Here is a 17,056-nt window from a genome sequence, read left to right on the forward strand (position 1 = left end):
CATTTTAAACGATGACAACTATTACTTTCCTCGGAAAGCTTCTCTGCCCTCCCAGCATTATGGGAGGTGCCCCTTTAGCTCCTGCGCTTACCTCCTAACAGTGTAAATTTCTGTTAAATATTCGTCTCTACCACTGAGCGTAAGCTCTTAGAACACAGGACCATCGTTTCTTGTTCAGCTTGACAGCTCCAAAACATTGATGATAACCAGGAAATGCTTGTTGGTTGAAAGGAAGAGGAGGAAGAAGGGAAGCAATAAGCAAGGTGCTGTGAGGGGCATGAACGCCCTGCCCCCAGATGTCAGCCCTCCAGCCGGACAGACGGACAAACTGCACATTGCTATATTTGATTCCTGTAAGGGTAAAGTATGATATATTTATGACAGGGAAAAAGAACTTTAAAAAAACTTTTTATTTTTTTCTTATTGTGAGCTATATCATACCTACAGGAATGCATAAAAGTAGTATGTAGAGTTTGAGGAATAAAATTAACACTTTAAGCACCATGCAAGACGAGAAGTGAGAGAGAATTGCAGAAGCTCCACCCTCCCCCAGAAGTCTCCCCTGTCTCAGCTTCTTTCCTCTCCCCAAGAAGTAACTGCTGTCCTGGCTTTCGTGATAACCATTTCCTTGCTTCTTTTTATGATTTAATCATCTCTGTATGAATCCGTATCCAATATAGCTTTGTTTTTGAACCTTATATAATCTGAACCATCCTGTATTCATACTTTTGAGACTGGCCTCTGTCCCTCAAGTTAGTGAAATTGATTCATGTTGTTAAAGATATAGCTGTGGTTCTTTTTTCTTTTAATTACTATAGTATTCTATGACTATGTCACAATTTACCCATCTACTGCTAGTGGATATACAGGATTTGTCATTTGGGAATGACAGTGTTTTGTTTTGTTTTTTGACAAACAGTGCTTCTGTTAACATTGTTGTATCCATTTTCTCCGTATCTAAACATGCAGTATTCTTTTTGTTGATGTTGTTGAGAATTCATTCTACCTCTGAAAGCAGTGAAATCCCTAGGGGTAGAAAAATTGAAACTAGTTTGCACAAAGATGATTTTAAAAAGACAAGAGTCTCAAAGTGTGTTTGAAAGTTGTGTGTTTGAAAACTGTGTTTCTCAAAGTGTGTTCCACATAACAAAATCATGTGGAGAATTTGTTGAACATACAGATTACAGACCCAGCCCAAAACCACCAAACAAGACCCTCCGCAGATACGGCCTGGAAACATTTTAGTAAGCTTACCACCCACCCCCACATGACTCATGTAGATCACTAGCCCTCTACCTTTTTTTTTTTTTTTTCATTTGTTAGCATTTAGTTAACCTCCCTCCACGTGGCTTCAAGCCACCAGGACACAGCCTCCCTCCCTCCCCCCACATATACACCCTTAATCTTCTCCCAGCTCTCCTGCTGAAGAACTTGGCCTTCATGACAGCAGGCTACTTTGGGAGTTTCCCTTCCGCAGAATCTGCAGTAGCCCATAGCACTGCATCAGTGATGGGAGCAGCTCCAGCTGTTTGTTTTTTTTTTTTTTTTGGTCAACGTGTGGTTACTCATGTCTCCTGACTGACCAAGGTCCACAATTTATCAAGGTCGACAGTTGGGCAGAAGCTCTGGTTTCTCTTTAAATGGTAATGCCTCATAACCAACTTTACCAAAGTAACCTGGGTGACACTTTTCGAAGTTGATGCATGCCACCAGCATTACCCTGGCCTCCAGGTGCTTCCCGTCCTTGGCCAGGCCTTTACTTTCTGTAGTTGTTGCAGGTGTGATGAAACAAATGTCAGTGGTCGGTGCAGTGTTAGGAGAGGGAGGAGCAGTACTTTCATGCCCAGAAAATCAGTTCCCCTTGCTATGTCCTCCTTCTGCTGGTGTACCAACAGTCTCCAAGCAGACTCTGCCCTTAGCACACCTACACACTGTGGTCCTAGCCTTTTGCTTTCTTCTCCACCCCTCTCCCTCATCCCCCAATCTCTGCCCTATTCCCAAATGCTCCAGAACACTTAGAAGTCTCATTTTGGGGCCGGGCGCGGTGGCTCACGCCTGTAATCCCAGCACTTTGGGAGGTCGAGGCGGGTGGATCACGAGGTCAAGAGATTGAGACCATCCTGGTCAACATGGTGAAACCCCGTCTCTACTAAAAATACAAAAAATTAGCTGGGCATGGTGGCACGTGCCTGTAATCCCAGCTACTGAGGAGGCTGAGGCAGGAGAATTGCCTGAACCCAGGAGGCGGAGGTTGCAGTGAGCCGAGATCGCGCCATTGCACTCCAGCCTGGGTAACAAGAGCGAAACTCCGTCTCAAAAAAAAAGAAAAAAAAAGTCTCATTTTAGGTAACTCCAAAGTCTTTCCATGACCCCTAGCAATGCTTTACTTAAATAGTAACTGTTTTAGACTATCCTTTTTAGAGAAGTTTAGATTCACTGCAAAAGTGAGCAAAGATTTCCCATATACCAGTCACACTTCTCTAAAAATCTGCTCTACCTACTATCCCTCCGTGCCCGCTAACGCATCAACCACTGATCTTTTTAAAACGGTCTCCAGTTTTGACTTTTCTAGAATGTCATCTAATTGTAACCATACAATATGTACCCTCTTCAGAGGAGCTTGTATCACTTAGTAATATATATTTAAGTTTAGCACTGAATAATACTCCCCAGTCTGTCTGGATATGCCAGTTTATCCAACCGTTAAAATACTGAAGAGCATACTGGGTGCTTCCAGGTTTTGTCAATTATGCATGAAGTTGCTGTCAACATCCGTATGCAGGTTTTTGGGTAGATGTTGAGTTTTCAGCTCATTTGGGTAAACACCAAGAAGTGCAATAAAAAGTCTGGTAAGAGTATGTTTAGCTTAAGAAACTGCAGTGTCTTCTGAAGTGGGTGTACCATTTTGCGTTCCCACAAGCAGGGAATGAGAGTCCCTATTGCTCCACGTCCCCACCAGCATTCGGCCGTGTCAGTGCTTTGGATTTTGGCTATTCTAATAGATGTGTAGTGGTACTTCATTGTTGTTTTAGTTGAGACACCTCGTTTTAAAACCACTGCTCTTCACTTTTTCTTTTTTGGAGGTCTTGTCTTTTAAAATTTGAGAGCAAATTCTAAGCAAGTGATCTTTCATTATTAAGCATGATTTTATTTACACATATTCCAGACTAACTCTCTTTTTTTCCTTTTAAATATAGATAAATGCAGAGGGAACGCCAGAGGATGTTTTTCTTCAACTCTGCACAGCTATTGACTCTATTTTCTGAAGGCGAAAATGCACGTTTGTTAGAGTGGAAACAGATAAAAGCATTAAAAAGTTCATTCCTTTCAATGTTTCAAGTTAAACCTTTTGTGTTCCCCCTCCCAAATCCTGACAGCACTGTTTACTTCCCAGCTAGACCTGTGTGAGGTGTCTGGAAATCATGCATGGTGTATTTGGGATTATCAACCTCTTCTCCATACTTCAGACAACTGTCTGTGCTCACAGCACGCACCCTTTGTATCTTGCAGGCCGCACTCAGAGCTAGTCAGTACGTGAACAGTGGTGCCGTGCCAGTTGGTGTCCGTTGTGATCACAGGCCTTTCTAGAGCCTGATCATCTGGTTCTCATTAAGCATCCCTCAGTCCCAGTCACACCTTCTTCTCCCCAAAATTTATATACTGTTGTTCCCCGATGAAGGCCCCTGGCACAGGGGATAGGCCTGGGCATTTTCTTTGGTGTCTGTTTCCTCGACTCTCATCCACTAGTGGCTCAGAGCCATAAGGTAGGTTGATTGATGATTACACAGTGCTTTGTACATGATATAGAGCCATCAAGCAAGTAAAATTTGATGATGATAGAAATTTTAAAATATGAAATTGCATAGCTTTTCCAAGACGGCAAAACCCAGGTTAGTCATCATCAGTAACATTCTCTATTATTTTTAAGAAAGTTGGAATACTGTCATTATGGCTAAGAGAACAAATCTGTTAAGTTGGGGAACCTAGTCTCTTCTCTACATGGTGATGCATTTCAGCAATTATATATTTATTAATTAATTATCAATGACCAAAAGAAATTTAAAGCATTAAGTGATTTGCTATTTCATTCACTGGACATGTATCAAATTATAATTTTGATTTTAAATGGTCACCCATTTATTTGTTGCCAAGCAAGTAAAAAATACCATAACAAAACTGATGTGGGTGGGAGGGGCATGTCAGTAAGTGGTGTGTTCAATGTCGTGTTTGTTTCATATGGGCCCTTTCCAGGAGTTTGCAAACAAACAACTTTGTCATACCCATTTGCAAAACTGTGTTTCCTTGCATTACCAGTGAAGTTTGGGTCCTCTTTTGTGTTATCATCAGTTGTCAAATCAGAGCTTCTTATATATTCTACTGGAATAACTAACTAACTGCATCATCTTCCACTCAGTCACTACAAAAAAATAATAGTTTCGGTTTGCATGTTTTTTTTTTCTTCAGTGGTTGTGTAGATGATAAGGATCCATTTCTGGGTAGAATTGTATTTTTTAAGTCATTTTTTTCTTGAAATGGATATGTACAAATAAAATAAATGAAGACAGGATAACAACTCTTTTTCTATTTATTTGTAACTTCACATCATTCTGGAAAGCATCTGAAGAAGACTTATTCCAAACAAACAAACAGAATTAGAAGCAACCACAGAAATAGTCAAGATTTACGATATACTTATTGGTTTTAATTTTAGCTATAGATCAGTTCTGAGTTATTACAGAGAGAACTCAATGTATTCATGATACATGGTAATTATTTTCATATATTTATTTCCTTTTTTCTCTAGCACTCATTCTGAAACAGAAATGTCAGTATTTGCTAAAGAAGAAATTAAATTTCTTTGGTTACAATTATGCCTCTATTAACAAAAAAAGGGGCATGTTCCCACAACTCAAACAGTTGTCAAATACTTTATTAATTACTACCCCAAGTTGTCACACTCTCTGTCGGGGAGCACAAGTACTTGAGCAAACTGGAAAAAAGAAAAGGTTACAGGATGAAAATCATCAGTTGTGCCAGAAAACATAAAATGACTCTTGTAGGGATTAACATTCTTGAAATACATACCACATACTGGCAAACAGTCCATGCCCAGCACAGCTCTGACAGCATAGGTAAGGAAAATGAGACAGACAGCAGAGGGGCAGAAAGGTCCAGCCATGGCTTTTATGGCTGTAGCTAACAGCTATCTTGAAATGGCTTTGCCCCTGAAGAGTATCTAGAAGTACAAATCAACTCTTCTCTAGAACACGTTACTGATTCGAATGACTTGAAATGATCTCACTACTTTAAAGTCGTAAGATTTTAACACTGGAAAAGACCTGAGAGGTGTCTAGCAAAAGACTTGTGTGTATGTAGAACACATAAGAACATAATCTAAACTCCTTTACAATGATCTGTATTCAGGGCCATATCTGAGCTGGCCTGTGTCCTCTCTGACACCATCAGCTACTACTCTCCTCTTGCTCATTTGGCTTAAGCTACACTGGCCATCTTAATGTTGCCCCAACAAGCCAAGCAATTTAGTGGCTCAGGGCCCGTGCATTATTCATGCAGCAATTTCCCTCGCTCCATTCTGGTTTCTATTTATTTGAACTTACCCTGGCCAATAGAGGATTTCTTTGCTTATTCCATCTAAAATGGCAGACTATTCCCCATTCTCCCATTATTATTTTTCTCTGAGCATGATATATCTTCAAAGCATTTATCCCTGCCTCAAATTAAGTAATAGTTTTTATTTACTTACTTATTACTGGTCTTCTGCATTAGATTACAATCTCCATAAGGACACGGCTTGGTATCTCCAGTCCCACACACAGTAATTATTAATATTGAGAGCTAACATATTTACCATACTCTCTGCACGTCCAGTTTTCTCATGTATACAATGGAGAACACAATAGTAATGAACCTCATAGAAGAACTGTGAGGATTAAACGAAAGTTAGTAAGACACACAGATCGTTTACTAGCTCCTAATGTGCAATGAAAGGTAGCTCTTTGTCAACACTTGAGTGTTTCACTTCCACAACTGGGACTAAAACCCAGACTTTCCACTCCAGTGTCCTTTCCATTACATCATCACCATTTTTTTTTTGAGACAGGGTTCTCCCCTAGGCTATTAATTACGCAATCTACTACAGCCTCAACTTTCCAAGTTCAGGTAATCCCCCCACGTCAGCCTCCCAAGTAGCTAAGACTACAGGCACGTGCCACCATGCCCAGCTAATTTTTTTTTTTTTTGAGACGGAGTTTCGCTCTTGTTACCCAGGCTGGAGTGCAATGGCGCGATCTCGGCTCACTGCAACCTCCGCCTTCTGGGTTCAGGCAATTCTCCTGCCTCAGCCTCCTGAGTAGCTGGGATTACAGGCACGCGCCACCATGCCCAGCTCATTTTTTGTATTTTTAGTAGAGACAGGGTTTCACCATGTTGGCCAGGATGGTCTCGATCTCTTGACCTCGTGATCCACCCGCCTCGGCCTCCTAAAGTGCTGGGATTACAGGCGTGAGCCACCGCGCCCGGCCCAGCTAATTTTTTTTGTATTTTTAGTAAAGACAGGGTTTTGCCATGTTGCCCAGGCTGGTCTCGAACTCTTGGGCTCAAGCAATCCACCCGCCTTGGCCTCCCAAAGTGCTGGGATAACAGGTGTGAGTCACCGTGCCCAGCTCTGTTATATCACTCTTAAAAACATGGTAGAGAAGCAAGATACACAGCCTAACTAGTGTCCCACAAAGAACCAAAACCACCTCTGCCAACCAGGGTTGAACCACAGCCCTCAGGCAAGATAGAATCCAATTCCCCTGTCCTCTCACAGCACTGTCAAGACGACCTTCTGAGGCAAGCCCTCTAAGGATCTCACAGACACACTCAGTCATAGGTGGTATCGCTTAAGTTCCTGGAGGAAAAAATGTAAACTCACCAAAATGTTGGTCATACAACCAACACATATTTATTGAGAATCTATTAAACGCCAGGCCCTAGAGATACAAACAGACATGGATGGTCTCTGTTCTCATGGAGCTAAATGTATCATAACTCTGAAAAATCTGGTTAACTAGCTACATGAACTGTAGGAAAAAAAGTTATATATTTTTTCTGGGATCATATAAACAGAAGCACACTTTTCATCAAGAAGTAAAAACAGTTTACAGCCTAAACAATGCCTTCATAAGCTTATAGAAAAACCTACTGAAATCTGAAGACTTCCAATCCCATCCAGTGTATCTATAGATGAATAACAGGCTTCAAACTTCATTATCCACAGTAAGAAACAGTTTTATATAGCACACAACACTTATATTTATGACTGAAAAAGACATTTCACAAAACAATATTTATCTTTATTACATGTGATATACCATTTTCTCTATTTCTTTTTTTTTTTAATGTTCCTCATACCTCAGTAAATTGCTGTGTTCTGTGATTTAATTTAAACAAAAAGGGGAAGGGGGGAAAATAGACAAGGCATACTATTAAGTTAAGTGAGAAGCACCCAACATGCATAGAAGAAAATCCTACCTGAGGCAGGAAACACAAGCTTTTGTCCCAGCTTTGCCTGAGACTTTGCAAGCCTGGACATATGGTGAGGTTTGTACTCTTAGGAAGCACACCCCGTCAGGAAAACAGAATGTAAGGCAAGATCTGCACACCTCCACTCCTAACACCTAGTGTTGCCTGACACAAGGGGAAATCTCCTGCTCAGGAAACAGGATAGTAAGGCAGACGCTGACTCTGAAGTAATCTGTCTAGGTTACAGTCCAAGCATCACCGCTTTACTAGGTATATGACCTTGGGCAGGTTAGTTAACTTCTCTCTGGCTAGATTTCCTCATATGACAACAGGATAATAAATGAACCTGCCTCATAGGGTTGTTGAGAATTAAATTGTTGTTATTTGCTTGCTTGGCACATAGTAAACACTGTAGCAGTGTTGACAATTATTATTATGCATCACACAAAAGGAAACTTCCTCTGCCTAAACCTTACAGCAGTCGTTTTAGATATCATTAAATGTTTCTTCAGTTGTGCAAATAACTTGAGCACAATATATCAGGAAACAGATCTTATCTACTGAATACCACTGAATAAGCAATGCTTTAGCAAGCAGGTCTTTTATAGTCCGGTTTAGCTTTCAGTCAATAATTCTGTGTAGGCAGATGGGGGCCTAGTGGCAAATGACAGCTCTGCCCATTATTCTTGCAACTCTCAAAACAACAACAAAACAAACACTACCTGCTATTATCCAAACTTCAGGGCCTTTTAAAGCCATGGGGCTGTTTTCCTGGAGCTGAAAAATGCAAAGCAAACACATCATCTGCTTAAGCAAAAAATCCTCTTTATTACTCAAAAATCTCAAAACATGTTTGCCCTTGAAAATGCATTCAAGTGGCTTGTCTATTCCATTTATATAACGATTGTATCACTCATAGCCCTCTTCCAAAGCAAACATCATACTTCATGGAATTTCTGAATGGCTTTCCAAAACTAATTGGTATTATTTCTACATAAACATAGAAGTTACCATCAAGTGTTACTATCTCACCTAATTAACAAGTTGAAGGCATATCTTCTGGCACATTCACAAAACATTTAATATAAAAATGCCCAGAATGCTAAATTCCCCTCTTCACCCCACTAATAATTCCAGGGTGAGAAGTTAAGCTCAAGTCCATTTACTTTTCCTTCTGTTATGATATATTATATCTATATCATCAGTGATCCTTAATATATTACTTTAAAAATTTCATATTTCTATATTTAAAATTCTATTACTTTTCTCAATTTAAAAAAATTCAGGGTATGATTTTAGTACCCTGATATGTACTGAAGAGAACTAGTAGATAATGTTCTCTTGATTTAAAAGAGGAAAAAACAGGTGATTCTAAAAATTGGGTCAAATATAACACTTAATCAATCTTAGAATATTTATACTATCTTTTCCTATAGTTAATAGTAATTTCCAGAAAACAAGGTGATTTTTCAAAGCCATCTGTTTGAATACATGGTTGGGGGGAGGGTGATTATTTTCATGAGACACAACTAGAAAAATAAATTTCAACTTAATTTTCACACCTGAGCATTAATAATTGCCTTTTTCTTTAACCATAGTCTGTGTTTCCTTTTTGTAAGCTCATTTGATTTAGTGTTTCAGCACACGCTGAGTAAAAAACATTACTGTATTTTACAGGGTTGCTTAAGATCACCCTCTTATCCATAATATATTCAATATTCTTCATAAACAACAGAAAGAAAACTCTTAAATACGTGAGGCAAACCATTTTAAAAAATACCAATTTCTGGTTTTAACACTGGTTAAAAAAAAAAATCCAAAATCTAACCAAAAGGAAGTCACAACAAGCGTTCTATAATATAAACAGACAGTATCCACATAGTTTATTTCTCACAGTTCTCCTGACAAATGAACATCATTCAAGAACATACTGTATACACAGATAAGAAGAAACATACAAAATGTTTTAAATGATGCACAACAAAATCCAGCAGTATAAAAGAATGCATGTGAACTCTTGCTCACTGCGCAGACTAAATTTAATCACTTGTTTAAATAGTAATAAAAATACAATCTTTTATGGATCTTGTGCAGACTACAAAAGAGGGAAATTTTTACCATATATATGATTTTTATATTAGGCAGTTTTCTTTGATGAGTTGTACTGACAACTCCAAATACAGAGGCAGAAGGCTGTGTATTTTAAAGGAATTAATTTTGTGAATTAGAGACTTTACACAGTTATTACCACTGGCACTTTTCACCATAGTTTATACACATCACATGATCATCTTATATAACATTACATTTAAAAAATATATCTGAGTGACAATTTTATAACATTCACACACCATGAGCTGGTTAAGGAAGCAATGCCACAGTTGCCTCCTGTAGTGCTTCACTGTTGGTAATTAAGATAATTCATTGTGGTTAAAAGAAATTAGATATCAATATGGTTAAGCAGCTCCAATTTACTAAAGGCCATCAATGACCACCACTGGGACAGTGAGCTCTTTTAAAATGTATATCCTAGAAGCAAACACCATCATTGGTTAAAACTTTGTCTAAAGAAGTCAGTTTCTGTGCTGAAAACTGTTTTCACAAAACTGAAAGCTACTAAACTGTTTTAATATAAATACTTTGTCTTCTCATTATCATATCTATGACCAAGTTCTTTGAAACCTTTGGAATTTACTCTCTCTTTAATGTGTGCTCTTGTTCCATCTCACCCATGTAAGATCACCACCTAAAAGGCAGTGGTGAAAAATTCACCAGGGAAACCCTTTGCTCACCAGGAATGTTCAGCTGCTGAACAGTGATCTAGAGCCACAACGGTGCAGAGCTGTACTTGACGAGAACACTCAGGAAGCTCTCATGCTGTGAGTGTCATTTCTGGGAAAGCAGAGAATCTTTCCAAACTGTGCACATAATTAACAATGATACCATTGCTATGTGTTGAAGAGGACTACTAAATGATGTTCTCTTCCATGTCATCTGTTTGCTGGAAAGTAGTTTGGGTCAAGGTAATTATAACTGGTGCCCTGGGACACACAGTAGTCTCTGTCTAAGAATGTCTCTGACCTATAAATAGGTTCTAATTGGTGATCTTCCTTGTGAATATCTGTTTCATGTAGGCTACAAAGAAAAAAAGACACATATCATTACATGGTATTGGATGCATTTTAGTCTATATCTTACAAAGCTTCCTCACAGCTCTCCCTGTTTAAATCCATTAATCTATCAAAATCTCTAATGGAAAGTTACTTGCCATGTGGTATGATTACAGAAAAAAATTGCCTAGAACAAAGTTTAATTCACTAAGTGTGGTTATTAATATTTTCTATGTTTGAAATCAAATTCACTAATGGCTGAGAAGCTCTTTTCTTGTCTAAGTTGAAGACCGACAATGAAGAAAACACTTACCAGTCTGAACAAGAATCACAGAAATCCAAAGACATTTCTGGAGGACAATCCTGGCAATGCCACCGAACACCCTGGATGGGTTCTATGCCACAGTTATCACACTGTAAGATTCAGAGAGAAACGGTTTTCAGTTACACTGTTCCACGACCATTTTTATTTTCTGCAAGGAAGCACATGATGTGCACATAGACATCTTCTCCTTTCTCTCCATGCACAGGACAGTAATATAGCACACAAATGGTTACATGTTAGAGACAATTTCTGGCAAACTACATAAAATTCCATCCACTCAATATCAAGATACAGGTGAGTGAGAAGAACATTAGAAGGGATAATCTTCAGCTTAAATTTATTAAAAAATGTTTAAAAGTAAATCATTTCCAACTTGGGTTTTTTATTATTTGTAACCATCTACTTGATAGGAACCTCAAACCATTGTATGACGGCTATGGTTGAGAAACACTGAGTTAATAGCATAGTTAAAACTATGTAAATATGATACAGAATTGTTTCAACAGGTTTCTTGGCTAACATTAACCCAGGAAACCATAAAATTCTATCCCAACTTTTATCTTACTGAATTGCTCCCTAAACAAATGCCTCATGTCAAAAAGGCAGATCTACCTCTTTCTCAGCATGGTGGCATCACGATAGTCCTCAGTGTGTTCTGTGCACTTTTAGAAATCAAAGGATATATAATTTCTAGTTTCTTTGATCATCTGACCAACTAGAGTGGCTGACAGACTGACAAACAAGCCATGGCTGGGTTTTGCAGCAAAATTATGAGAAGTGAAGCAAGTTTCTCTTTGAAAGGCCAGAGCTGCCAGTTAGGAATATTTCTAATAGAGAAGTAGGGTCACTGAAAGATCAAGAGGGAAAATCATTTAATATAGTATGGCTACTGCCTACTCGAGAGGATCAAAGGTATAATATTGTTTTCAATTTGGTTTACCAGTCATAGCACACATCAGTACTTTCATGTGTACCCACCAACACCACCAAGTTCATGACCTCATTATCACTTCCTCCAGTCCAACCAAGTCAATTCTAATGCCTAAAGGTTCCTCAAACTTGTCAACCTTTATTTCCATGGCCACCAGTCAAGTTCAGGACACCCTCATCTTTTATCTAAATTATCAAAAGAATCTCTAACCAGTGTCCTTGACTCTAGTCTTTCCTTCCTCTAATTAAGTCTCCACACTATGGCCAAAATGATGAGGGGAAGAGCTCTTCAGTTCCAAACCCACTGCTTTCCTAAAGATCATCACCCCTAATAGTTTAAGTAACTAGAATGATCTTTCCAAAATGTAAATTTCATGTTACTTTCTGCTTAAAATCATGCAGTGGTTCCCCAACCTCTCAGGAGAGTGTGAGCTCCTGAGCAAAAATTTCCAAGGCGGTGCAAGCTGCCTCTACTCTCTAGTATGTACTCTAGTCACACTCAACTATTCGTTTAACTTCTCTAATTTCCTTATGAGAATGAAAACAGCGTAAGGGCAGAAACTGAGTTTGTTTTGTTTACTGCTGAATGTCTAGCCTGAAACATAATGTGTGTTACAAAATTCTGTGGAATAAGTGTATGTATTTCTATTAGCCTCTCAATCAGAAAGGGAAAAAACCCATTTCTGATCCATGAAGAACAGCAACAAAAAGAGAAACAGCTAAACAAAAGTCTCTCACATTTTACCTAAATGTATAGCTACCTGTATGTTTATCTTCACTCTACTAAGTGATAAACTCTTCACAGCAGGAACGATGGCACCACTACTTCGTATAAATGAATGGGATAAAAGATAAACTTTTTCCTACATGCTTAGCAATTCTGGAGTTTAACACTACAAAAACCACTTTAAAGTATTTCTTATCATCCTTTTAAAATTAAATGAATAACTCCAGCCTGGCCAACATGGTGAAACCCCATCTTTACTAAAAATACAAAAATTAGCTGGGCATGGTGGCGTGCACCTGTATTCCCAGCTACTTGGGTGGCTAAGGCACAAGAATCACTTGAACCTGAAGGAAGAGGTTGCAGTGAGCTGAGATTATGCCACTGCACTCCAGCCCGGGCAACAGAGCAAGACTCTGTCTCAAAAAAGTAATTAAATTAAATTAAATGAATACTAGAACTTACCTTAAAGCCCACATGTTGCACAAATCCACTTTCAGCCTGCATTTGCTGAAGTTTCTGCTTCTTCAACTTTTTAAACTGTAATAGTTCTTTATATTCAGGTAAATTCCTATACATGATAGGAATACTTTCATCATCCTATCAAAAAAAAATGTTAGTTTGATAATTAAAATGAATTAAGTGTAAGAAATACTGATATAGAATATTTTTCTACTGATAGTTTAATTTTTAAAATATCTTTCAGTACTCATAGAAAATTAGTGCTGCTATTAGCAGTATTTTCCATGAATGCTTTTGGAGGGCTTTTTTTTTAAAAAACACAACAGTAATTCTGAATTGTAGTAGACTGCTTCAACGCAGGGACGAGGGGAAGACGGCCACGATTCCCACCTCTGTCATACACTATTGCAGACCCAATCCCATCTTTACATTTCCATGGTTACTTGAGTGACTTGTAATCTACTTCTCCCTCATCTAAGGAAGTTTCTTTTTTCCAATCTAACAGATTTTTACATTTGCTCCTGTAAACATGACAGTTTCTTAATAACAATCAAACCAATCTCTACTCTTGTTTTTTGCTCTGTACTCCCAATGATCAAAGTAGTACATTTCTCTCTTACTCAACAGCATGAACTGAGTTACAAAGATGACTATTTAGAATAGAGTATAAAAGAAAAAAAAAAAGTAAAAACTATATAAATGTATTAAGTAGGCTAGGTGCAGTGGCTCATGCCTGTAATCCCAACACTCTGAGAGGCCGAGGCAGGTGGATCACTTGAGGTCAGGAGTTCGAGACCCGCCTAGCCAACATGGCAAAAGTCCATCTCTACTGAAAATACAAAAATTAGCTGAGCATGATGGCACACACCTGTAATCCCAGCTACCTGAGAAGCTGAGGCAGGAGAATCACTTGAACCTGGGAGGCGGAGGTTGCAGTAAGCCAAGATTGCACCACTGCACTCCAGCCTGGGCAACAGAGCAAGACTTCATCTCAAAATTTAAAAAATAAAATAAATGTATTAAGTTGAAGTATCCCTTAATAAAATGGCTTTCAAGGTATAAAGTCCATTTATGATTCTGAACTTTTAGATACATATGTTCAGAACCATCCCCCACCTCCCAATCGACAAGTAGTTTTCTACTCAAAGTGTTAACATGCAAAATTTGAATATTTAAAATTGCTGACAACACTGTGGTTCATCATCCTAGGCAAATTCAAAATCATCACTGATGCCCAATTCCCTATTTCTGGCCTCTAATCTTAGACTGATTCTACTGAAATGACCTTCATCTTCATTTCTTCTCAGTCTCCCACTCCAACAGCCATACCTTGGACCTTGCCTTCAACTATACGTGTTTTACATCCAAAATATTAAGCTTAGATTTGCTACCTCCACCATTATTTCTACTTCTTTCATATTCTCATCCCAAATAATCGGCTTATTTTTTAACCTCATTGAAATTTCTAATCACTATTCTACTACCTATTCTCCGAATTCATTTGTGCTCTGTCACCCAGGATCCATTACTTTCCTTTGTTACCTAATGACTGATCCCATGCTCACTAATTTCCTAAAAGGATCCCCAGTTCTTTGACCCATGTTCTGTAAATTCCCAATCCTGGACCAGACAAGCCCTGCCCCTCCCATTCCTCTGCTACAATAGGTATTATTAAGTGCTATGTTTATTTTACATTAAGAAAATGAAAGCTTACAGAAAGCAGCCCAAGTCAGAAATCTAAGTGTCATCCTCAGTTTTTCACTGTCTTATATCAAATGTAACAAATCCTGTCATTTCTTAATACTTTCTATAATCTCTCTCAAATTGGTCCGCTAGTACCCACCCCCTCCTTAGCCCCTACCATTACTTAAAAGCTCCCAATGGTTTCCTATCTACAGCATCAAGTCCAAAGTCTTCAGCTGAATAAAAGATTCTTTACAATTTCCAACTTCATCTATCTTATCTCTCACTTCTCCGTTTTGTTTTTGTTGTTTTTTTTTTTAAGAGACAGGGTTTCACTCTGTCACCCAGGGTAGAGTGCAATGGTGGGGGCTCTCTGCAGCCTTGACCTCCCAAGCTCAAGCAATTCTCCCATCTTAGCCTCCCGAGTAGTTGGAATGACAGGCACACACCACCAAGCTTGGCTAATTTTTTTTTTTTTTTTTTGTAGAGACGGGGTTTCGTCATGTTGCTCAGCTTGGTCTCGAACTTCTGGGCTCAAGCGATTTGCTCACCTAGGCCTCACTTATTGCTGGGATTACAGGCGAGCCACCGTGTCTGGCCCCACCATGTCTCATCCATTTCAAATTCCTGTCAACTAAATATGTTACATAATTGTTATTACCACCCTATATCACCACTGAGAAAGATGACATAAGTAATGCTATACACTAATAAATATGTGACCCAAATAATTAGATAATATGCTAAGAAATGTCATAAAATTTACTTAATTCAGATATTTTACAAATGCAAAGAGTGTAAACACTTTAAAATTTTTAAATTTGCTTTTAAATTCTAAGGATATTATTAAATGTGGTCAGCAAGGGTAAGATTAAGAAAAAATAAATCACTTCACACCCAGTAGGTGGCTACTACTAAAAAAAGAAAACAAATAAAAAATAACCACCATTGGCAAGGATGTAAATAAATTGGAATCCTTGTGCACTGTTGGTGAGAATGTAAATGGTAGAGCTGCTTTGGAAAACAGTATAGTGGCTCCTCAAACAATGTAACCTAAAATTACCATAGAATCTAGCAATTCTACTTCCCAAAAGAACTGAAAACAGGGTATTTGTATACCCATGTTCACAGCAGCATTATTCACAATAGCCAAAAGGTGGAAGCAACACAAGTATCCATCAACAAATGAATGAATAAACAAAATGTAGTATACAATGGAATATACTGCAGCCTTAAAAAAGAAGGGAACTGTGATACATGCTACGAAATAGATGGACCTTGAAGACGATATGCTGGGTGAAACAGGCCAGTCACAAAAGGACAAATACTGTATGCTTCTACTTATTTGAGGTATGCAGAGTAGTCAAATTTATAGATACAGAAGGCAGAATGATGACTGCTAGAGGCTAGAAAGAAGGGTCACTGGGGAGATGTTTAATAGGTACAGAATTTCGGTCATATAAGCTGAGAGCTCTGGAGACTAGCTGCACAATAATGTGACTGTACATAGTACTGCTAAATTATATACTGTAAAAATGGTGAGAATGGTAAATTTTATGTTATGTGTATTTTACTGTAATTAAAAACTTTTTAAAGCCTCAAAGATTTCCACTTTAAACTTACTTAAAGGGGGACTAATATCAAATGGGGCTACAACTATATACAGATTTTGAAGCCACAGAGTAAATAACATATAAGTAATCTATCACTTTTTTGAAAAGAGAAACAAAAATCTATAAATTTTTCCATCAAATGCTTCATAAATATACATTTTGAGTAGCTATTTTAAAGCAGTCAGAATAATTTGAACTGGTCCTCATTTTAAAATAAATAAAATCAACACAAAAATTACATCAAATCCAATCCACTCTATCGTATTTTGCCAATTTGTCAAACTGTACCTCTGGGTTTTACTTTTTTGTGTTTTTTTCTGAGGGTTTTGGGTTTTGTTGTTGTTTTGGTTTTTGTTTTTGAGATAGAGTCTCACTCTGTTGCCCAGGCTGGAGTGCAGTGGCATGATCTCAGCTCACTGCAACCTCTACCTCCCGGGTTCAAGCAATTCTGCCTCAGCCTATGAGTAGCTGGGACTACAAACACGTGCCACCATGCCAGACTAACTTTTGTATTTTTAGTAGAGACAGGGTTTCACCATGTTGGCCAGACTGGTCTCAAACACTTGACCTCATGATCTACCCACCACAGCCTCCCAAAGTGCTGGGATTACAGGTGTGAACCACCACGTCCAGCCTTTTTGCTTTTCGAAGACAGAATCTCCCTCCATCGCCCAGGCCGGAA

The 17,056-nt window shown here is 38.5% G+C and overlaps 2 protein-coding genes across 12 annotated transcripts in view; one reads left to right on the forward strand and one right to left on the reverse strand.

Annotated features, from left to right (window-relative positions):
• Positions 1–4,573, forward strand: part of AK5 (adenylate kinase 5) — a 312,660-nt gene extending 308,087 nt beyond the window's left edge. For 2 of the 3 annotated variants that reach the window (XM_012442778.2, XM_064372527.1), the window contains exon 14: positions 3,198–4,573. In XM_012442778.2, coding sequence (XP_012298201.2) covers positions 3,198–3,266 — 69 coding nt within the window. In that variant the 3' untranslated portion in view covers positions 3,267–4,573. The remainder of the gene's footprint in view (positions 1–3,197) is intronic. The other variant, XM_064372526.1, reaches the window with a different exon arrangement.
• The window catches only part of ZZZ3 (zinc finger ZZ-type containing 3), a 129,983-nt gene continuing 117,494 nt past the window's right edge, over positions 4,568–17,056 (reverse strand). For 7 of the 9 annotated variants that reach the window (XM_064372525.1, XM_021667678.2, XM_012442673.2 and 4 more), the window contains 3 exons: positions 13,082–13,216; positions 10,951–11,051; positions 4,568–10,662 (listed from right to left, as the gene is read on the reverse strand). In XM_064372525.1, the coding sequence (XP_064228595.1) occupies positions 10,518–10,662; positions 10,951–11,051; positions 13,082–13,216 (381 nt within the window). In that variant the 3' untranslated portion in view covers positions 4,568–10,517. The remainder of the gene's footprint in view (positions 10,663–10,950; positions 11,052–13,081; positions 13,217–17,056) is intronic. The other 2 variants (XM_064372522.1, XM_012442672.3) reach the window with 1 other exon arrangement.

Source organism: Aotus nancymaae, unplaced genomic scaffold (assembly GCF_030222135.1).
Source record: "Aotus nancymaae isolate 86718 unplaced genomic scaffold, 86718_ANA_hifiasm-v0.15.2.pri h1tg000007l, whole genome shotgun sequence".
NCBI classification, from domain to species: domain Eukaryota; kingdom Metazoa; phylum Chordata; class Mammalia; order Primates; family Aotidae; genus Aotus; species Aotus nancymaae.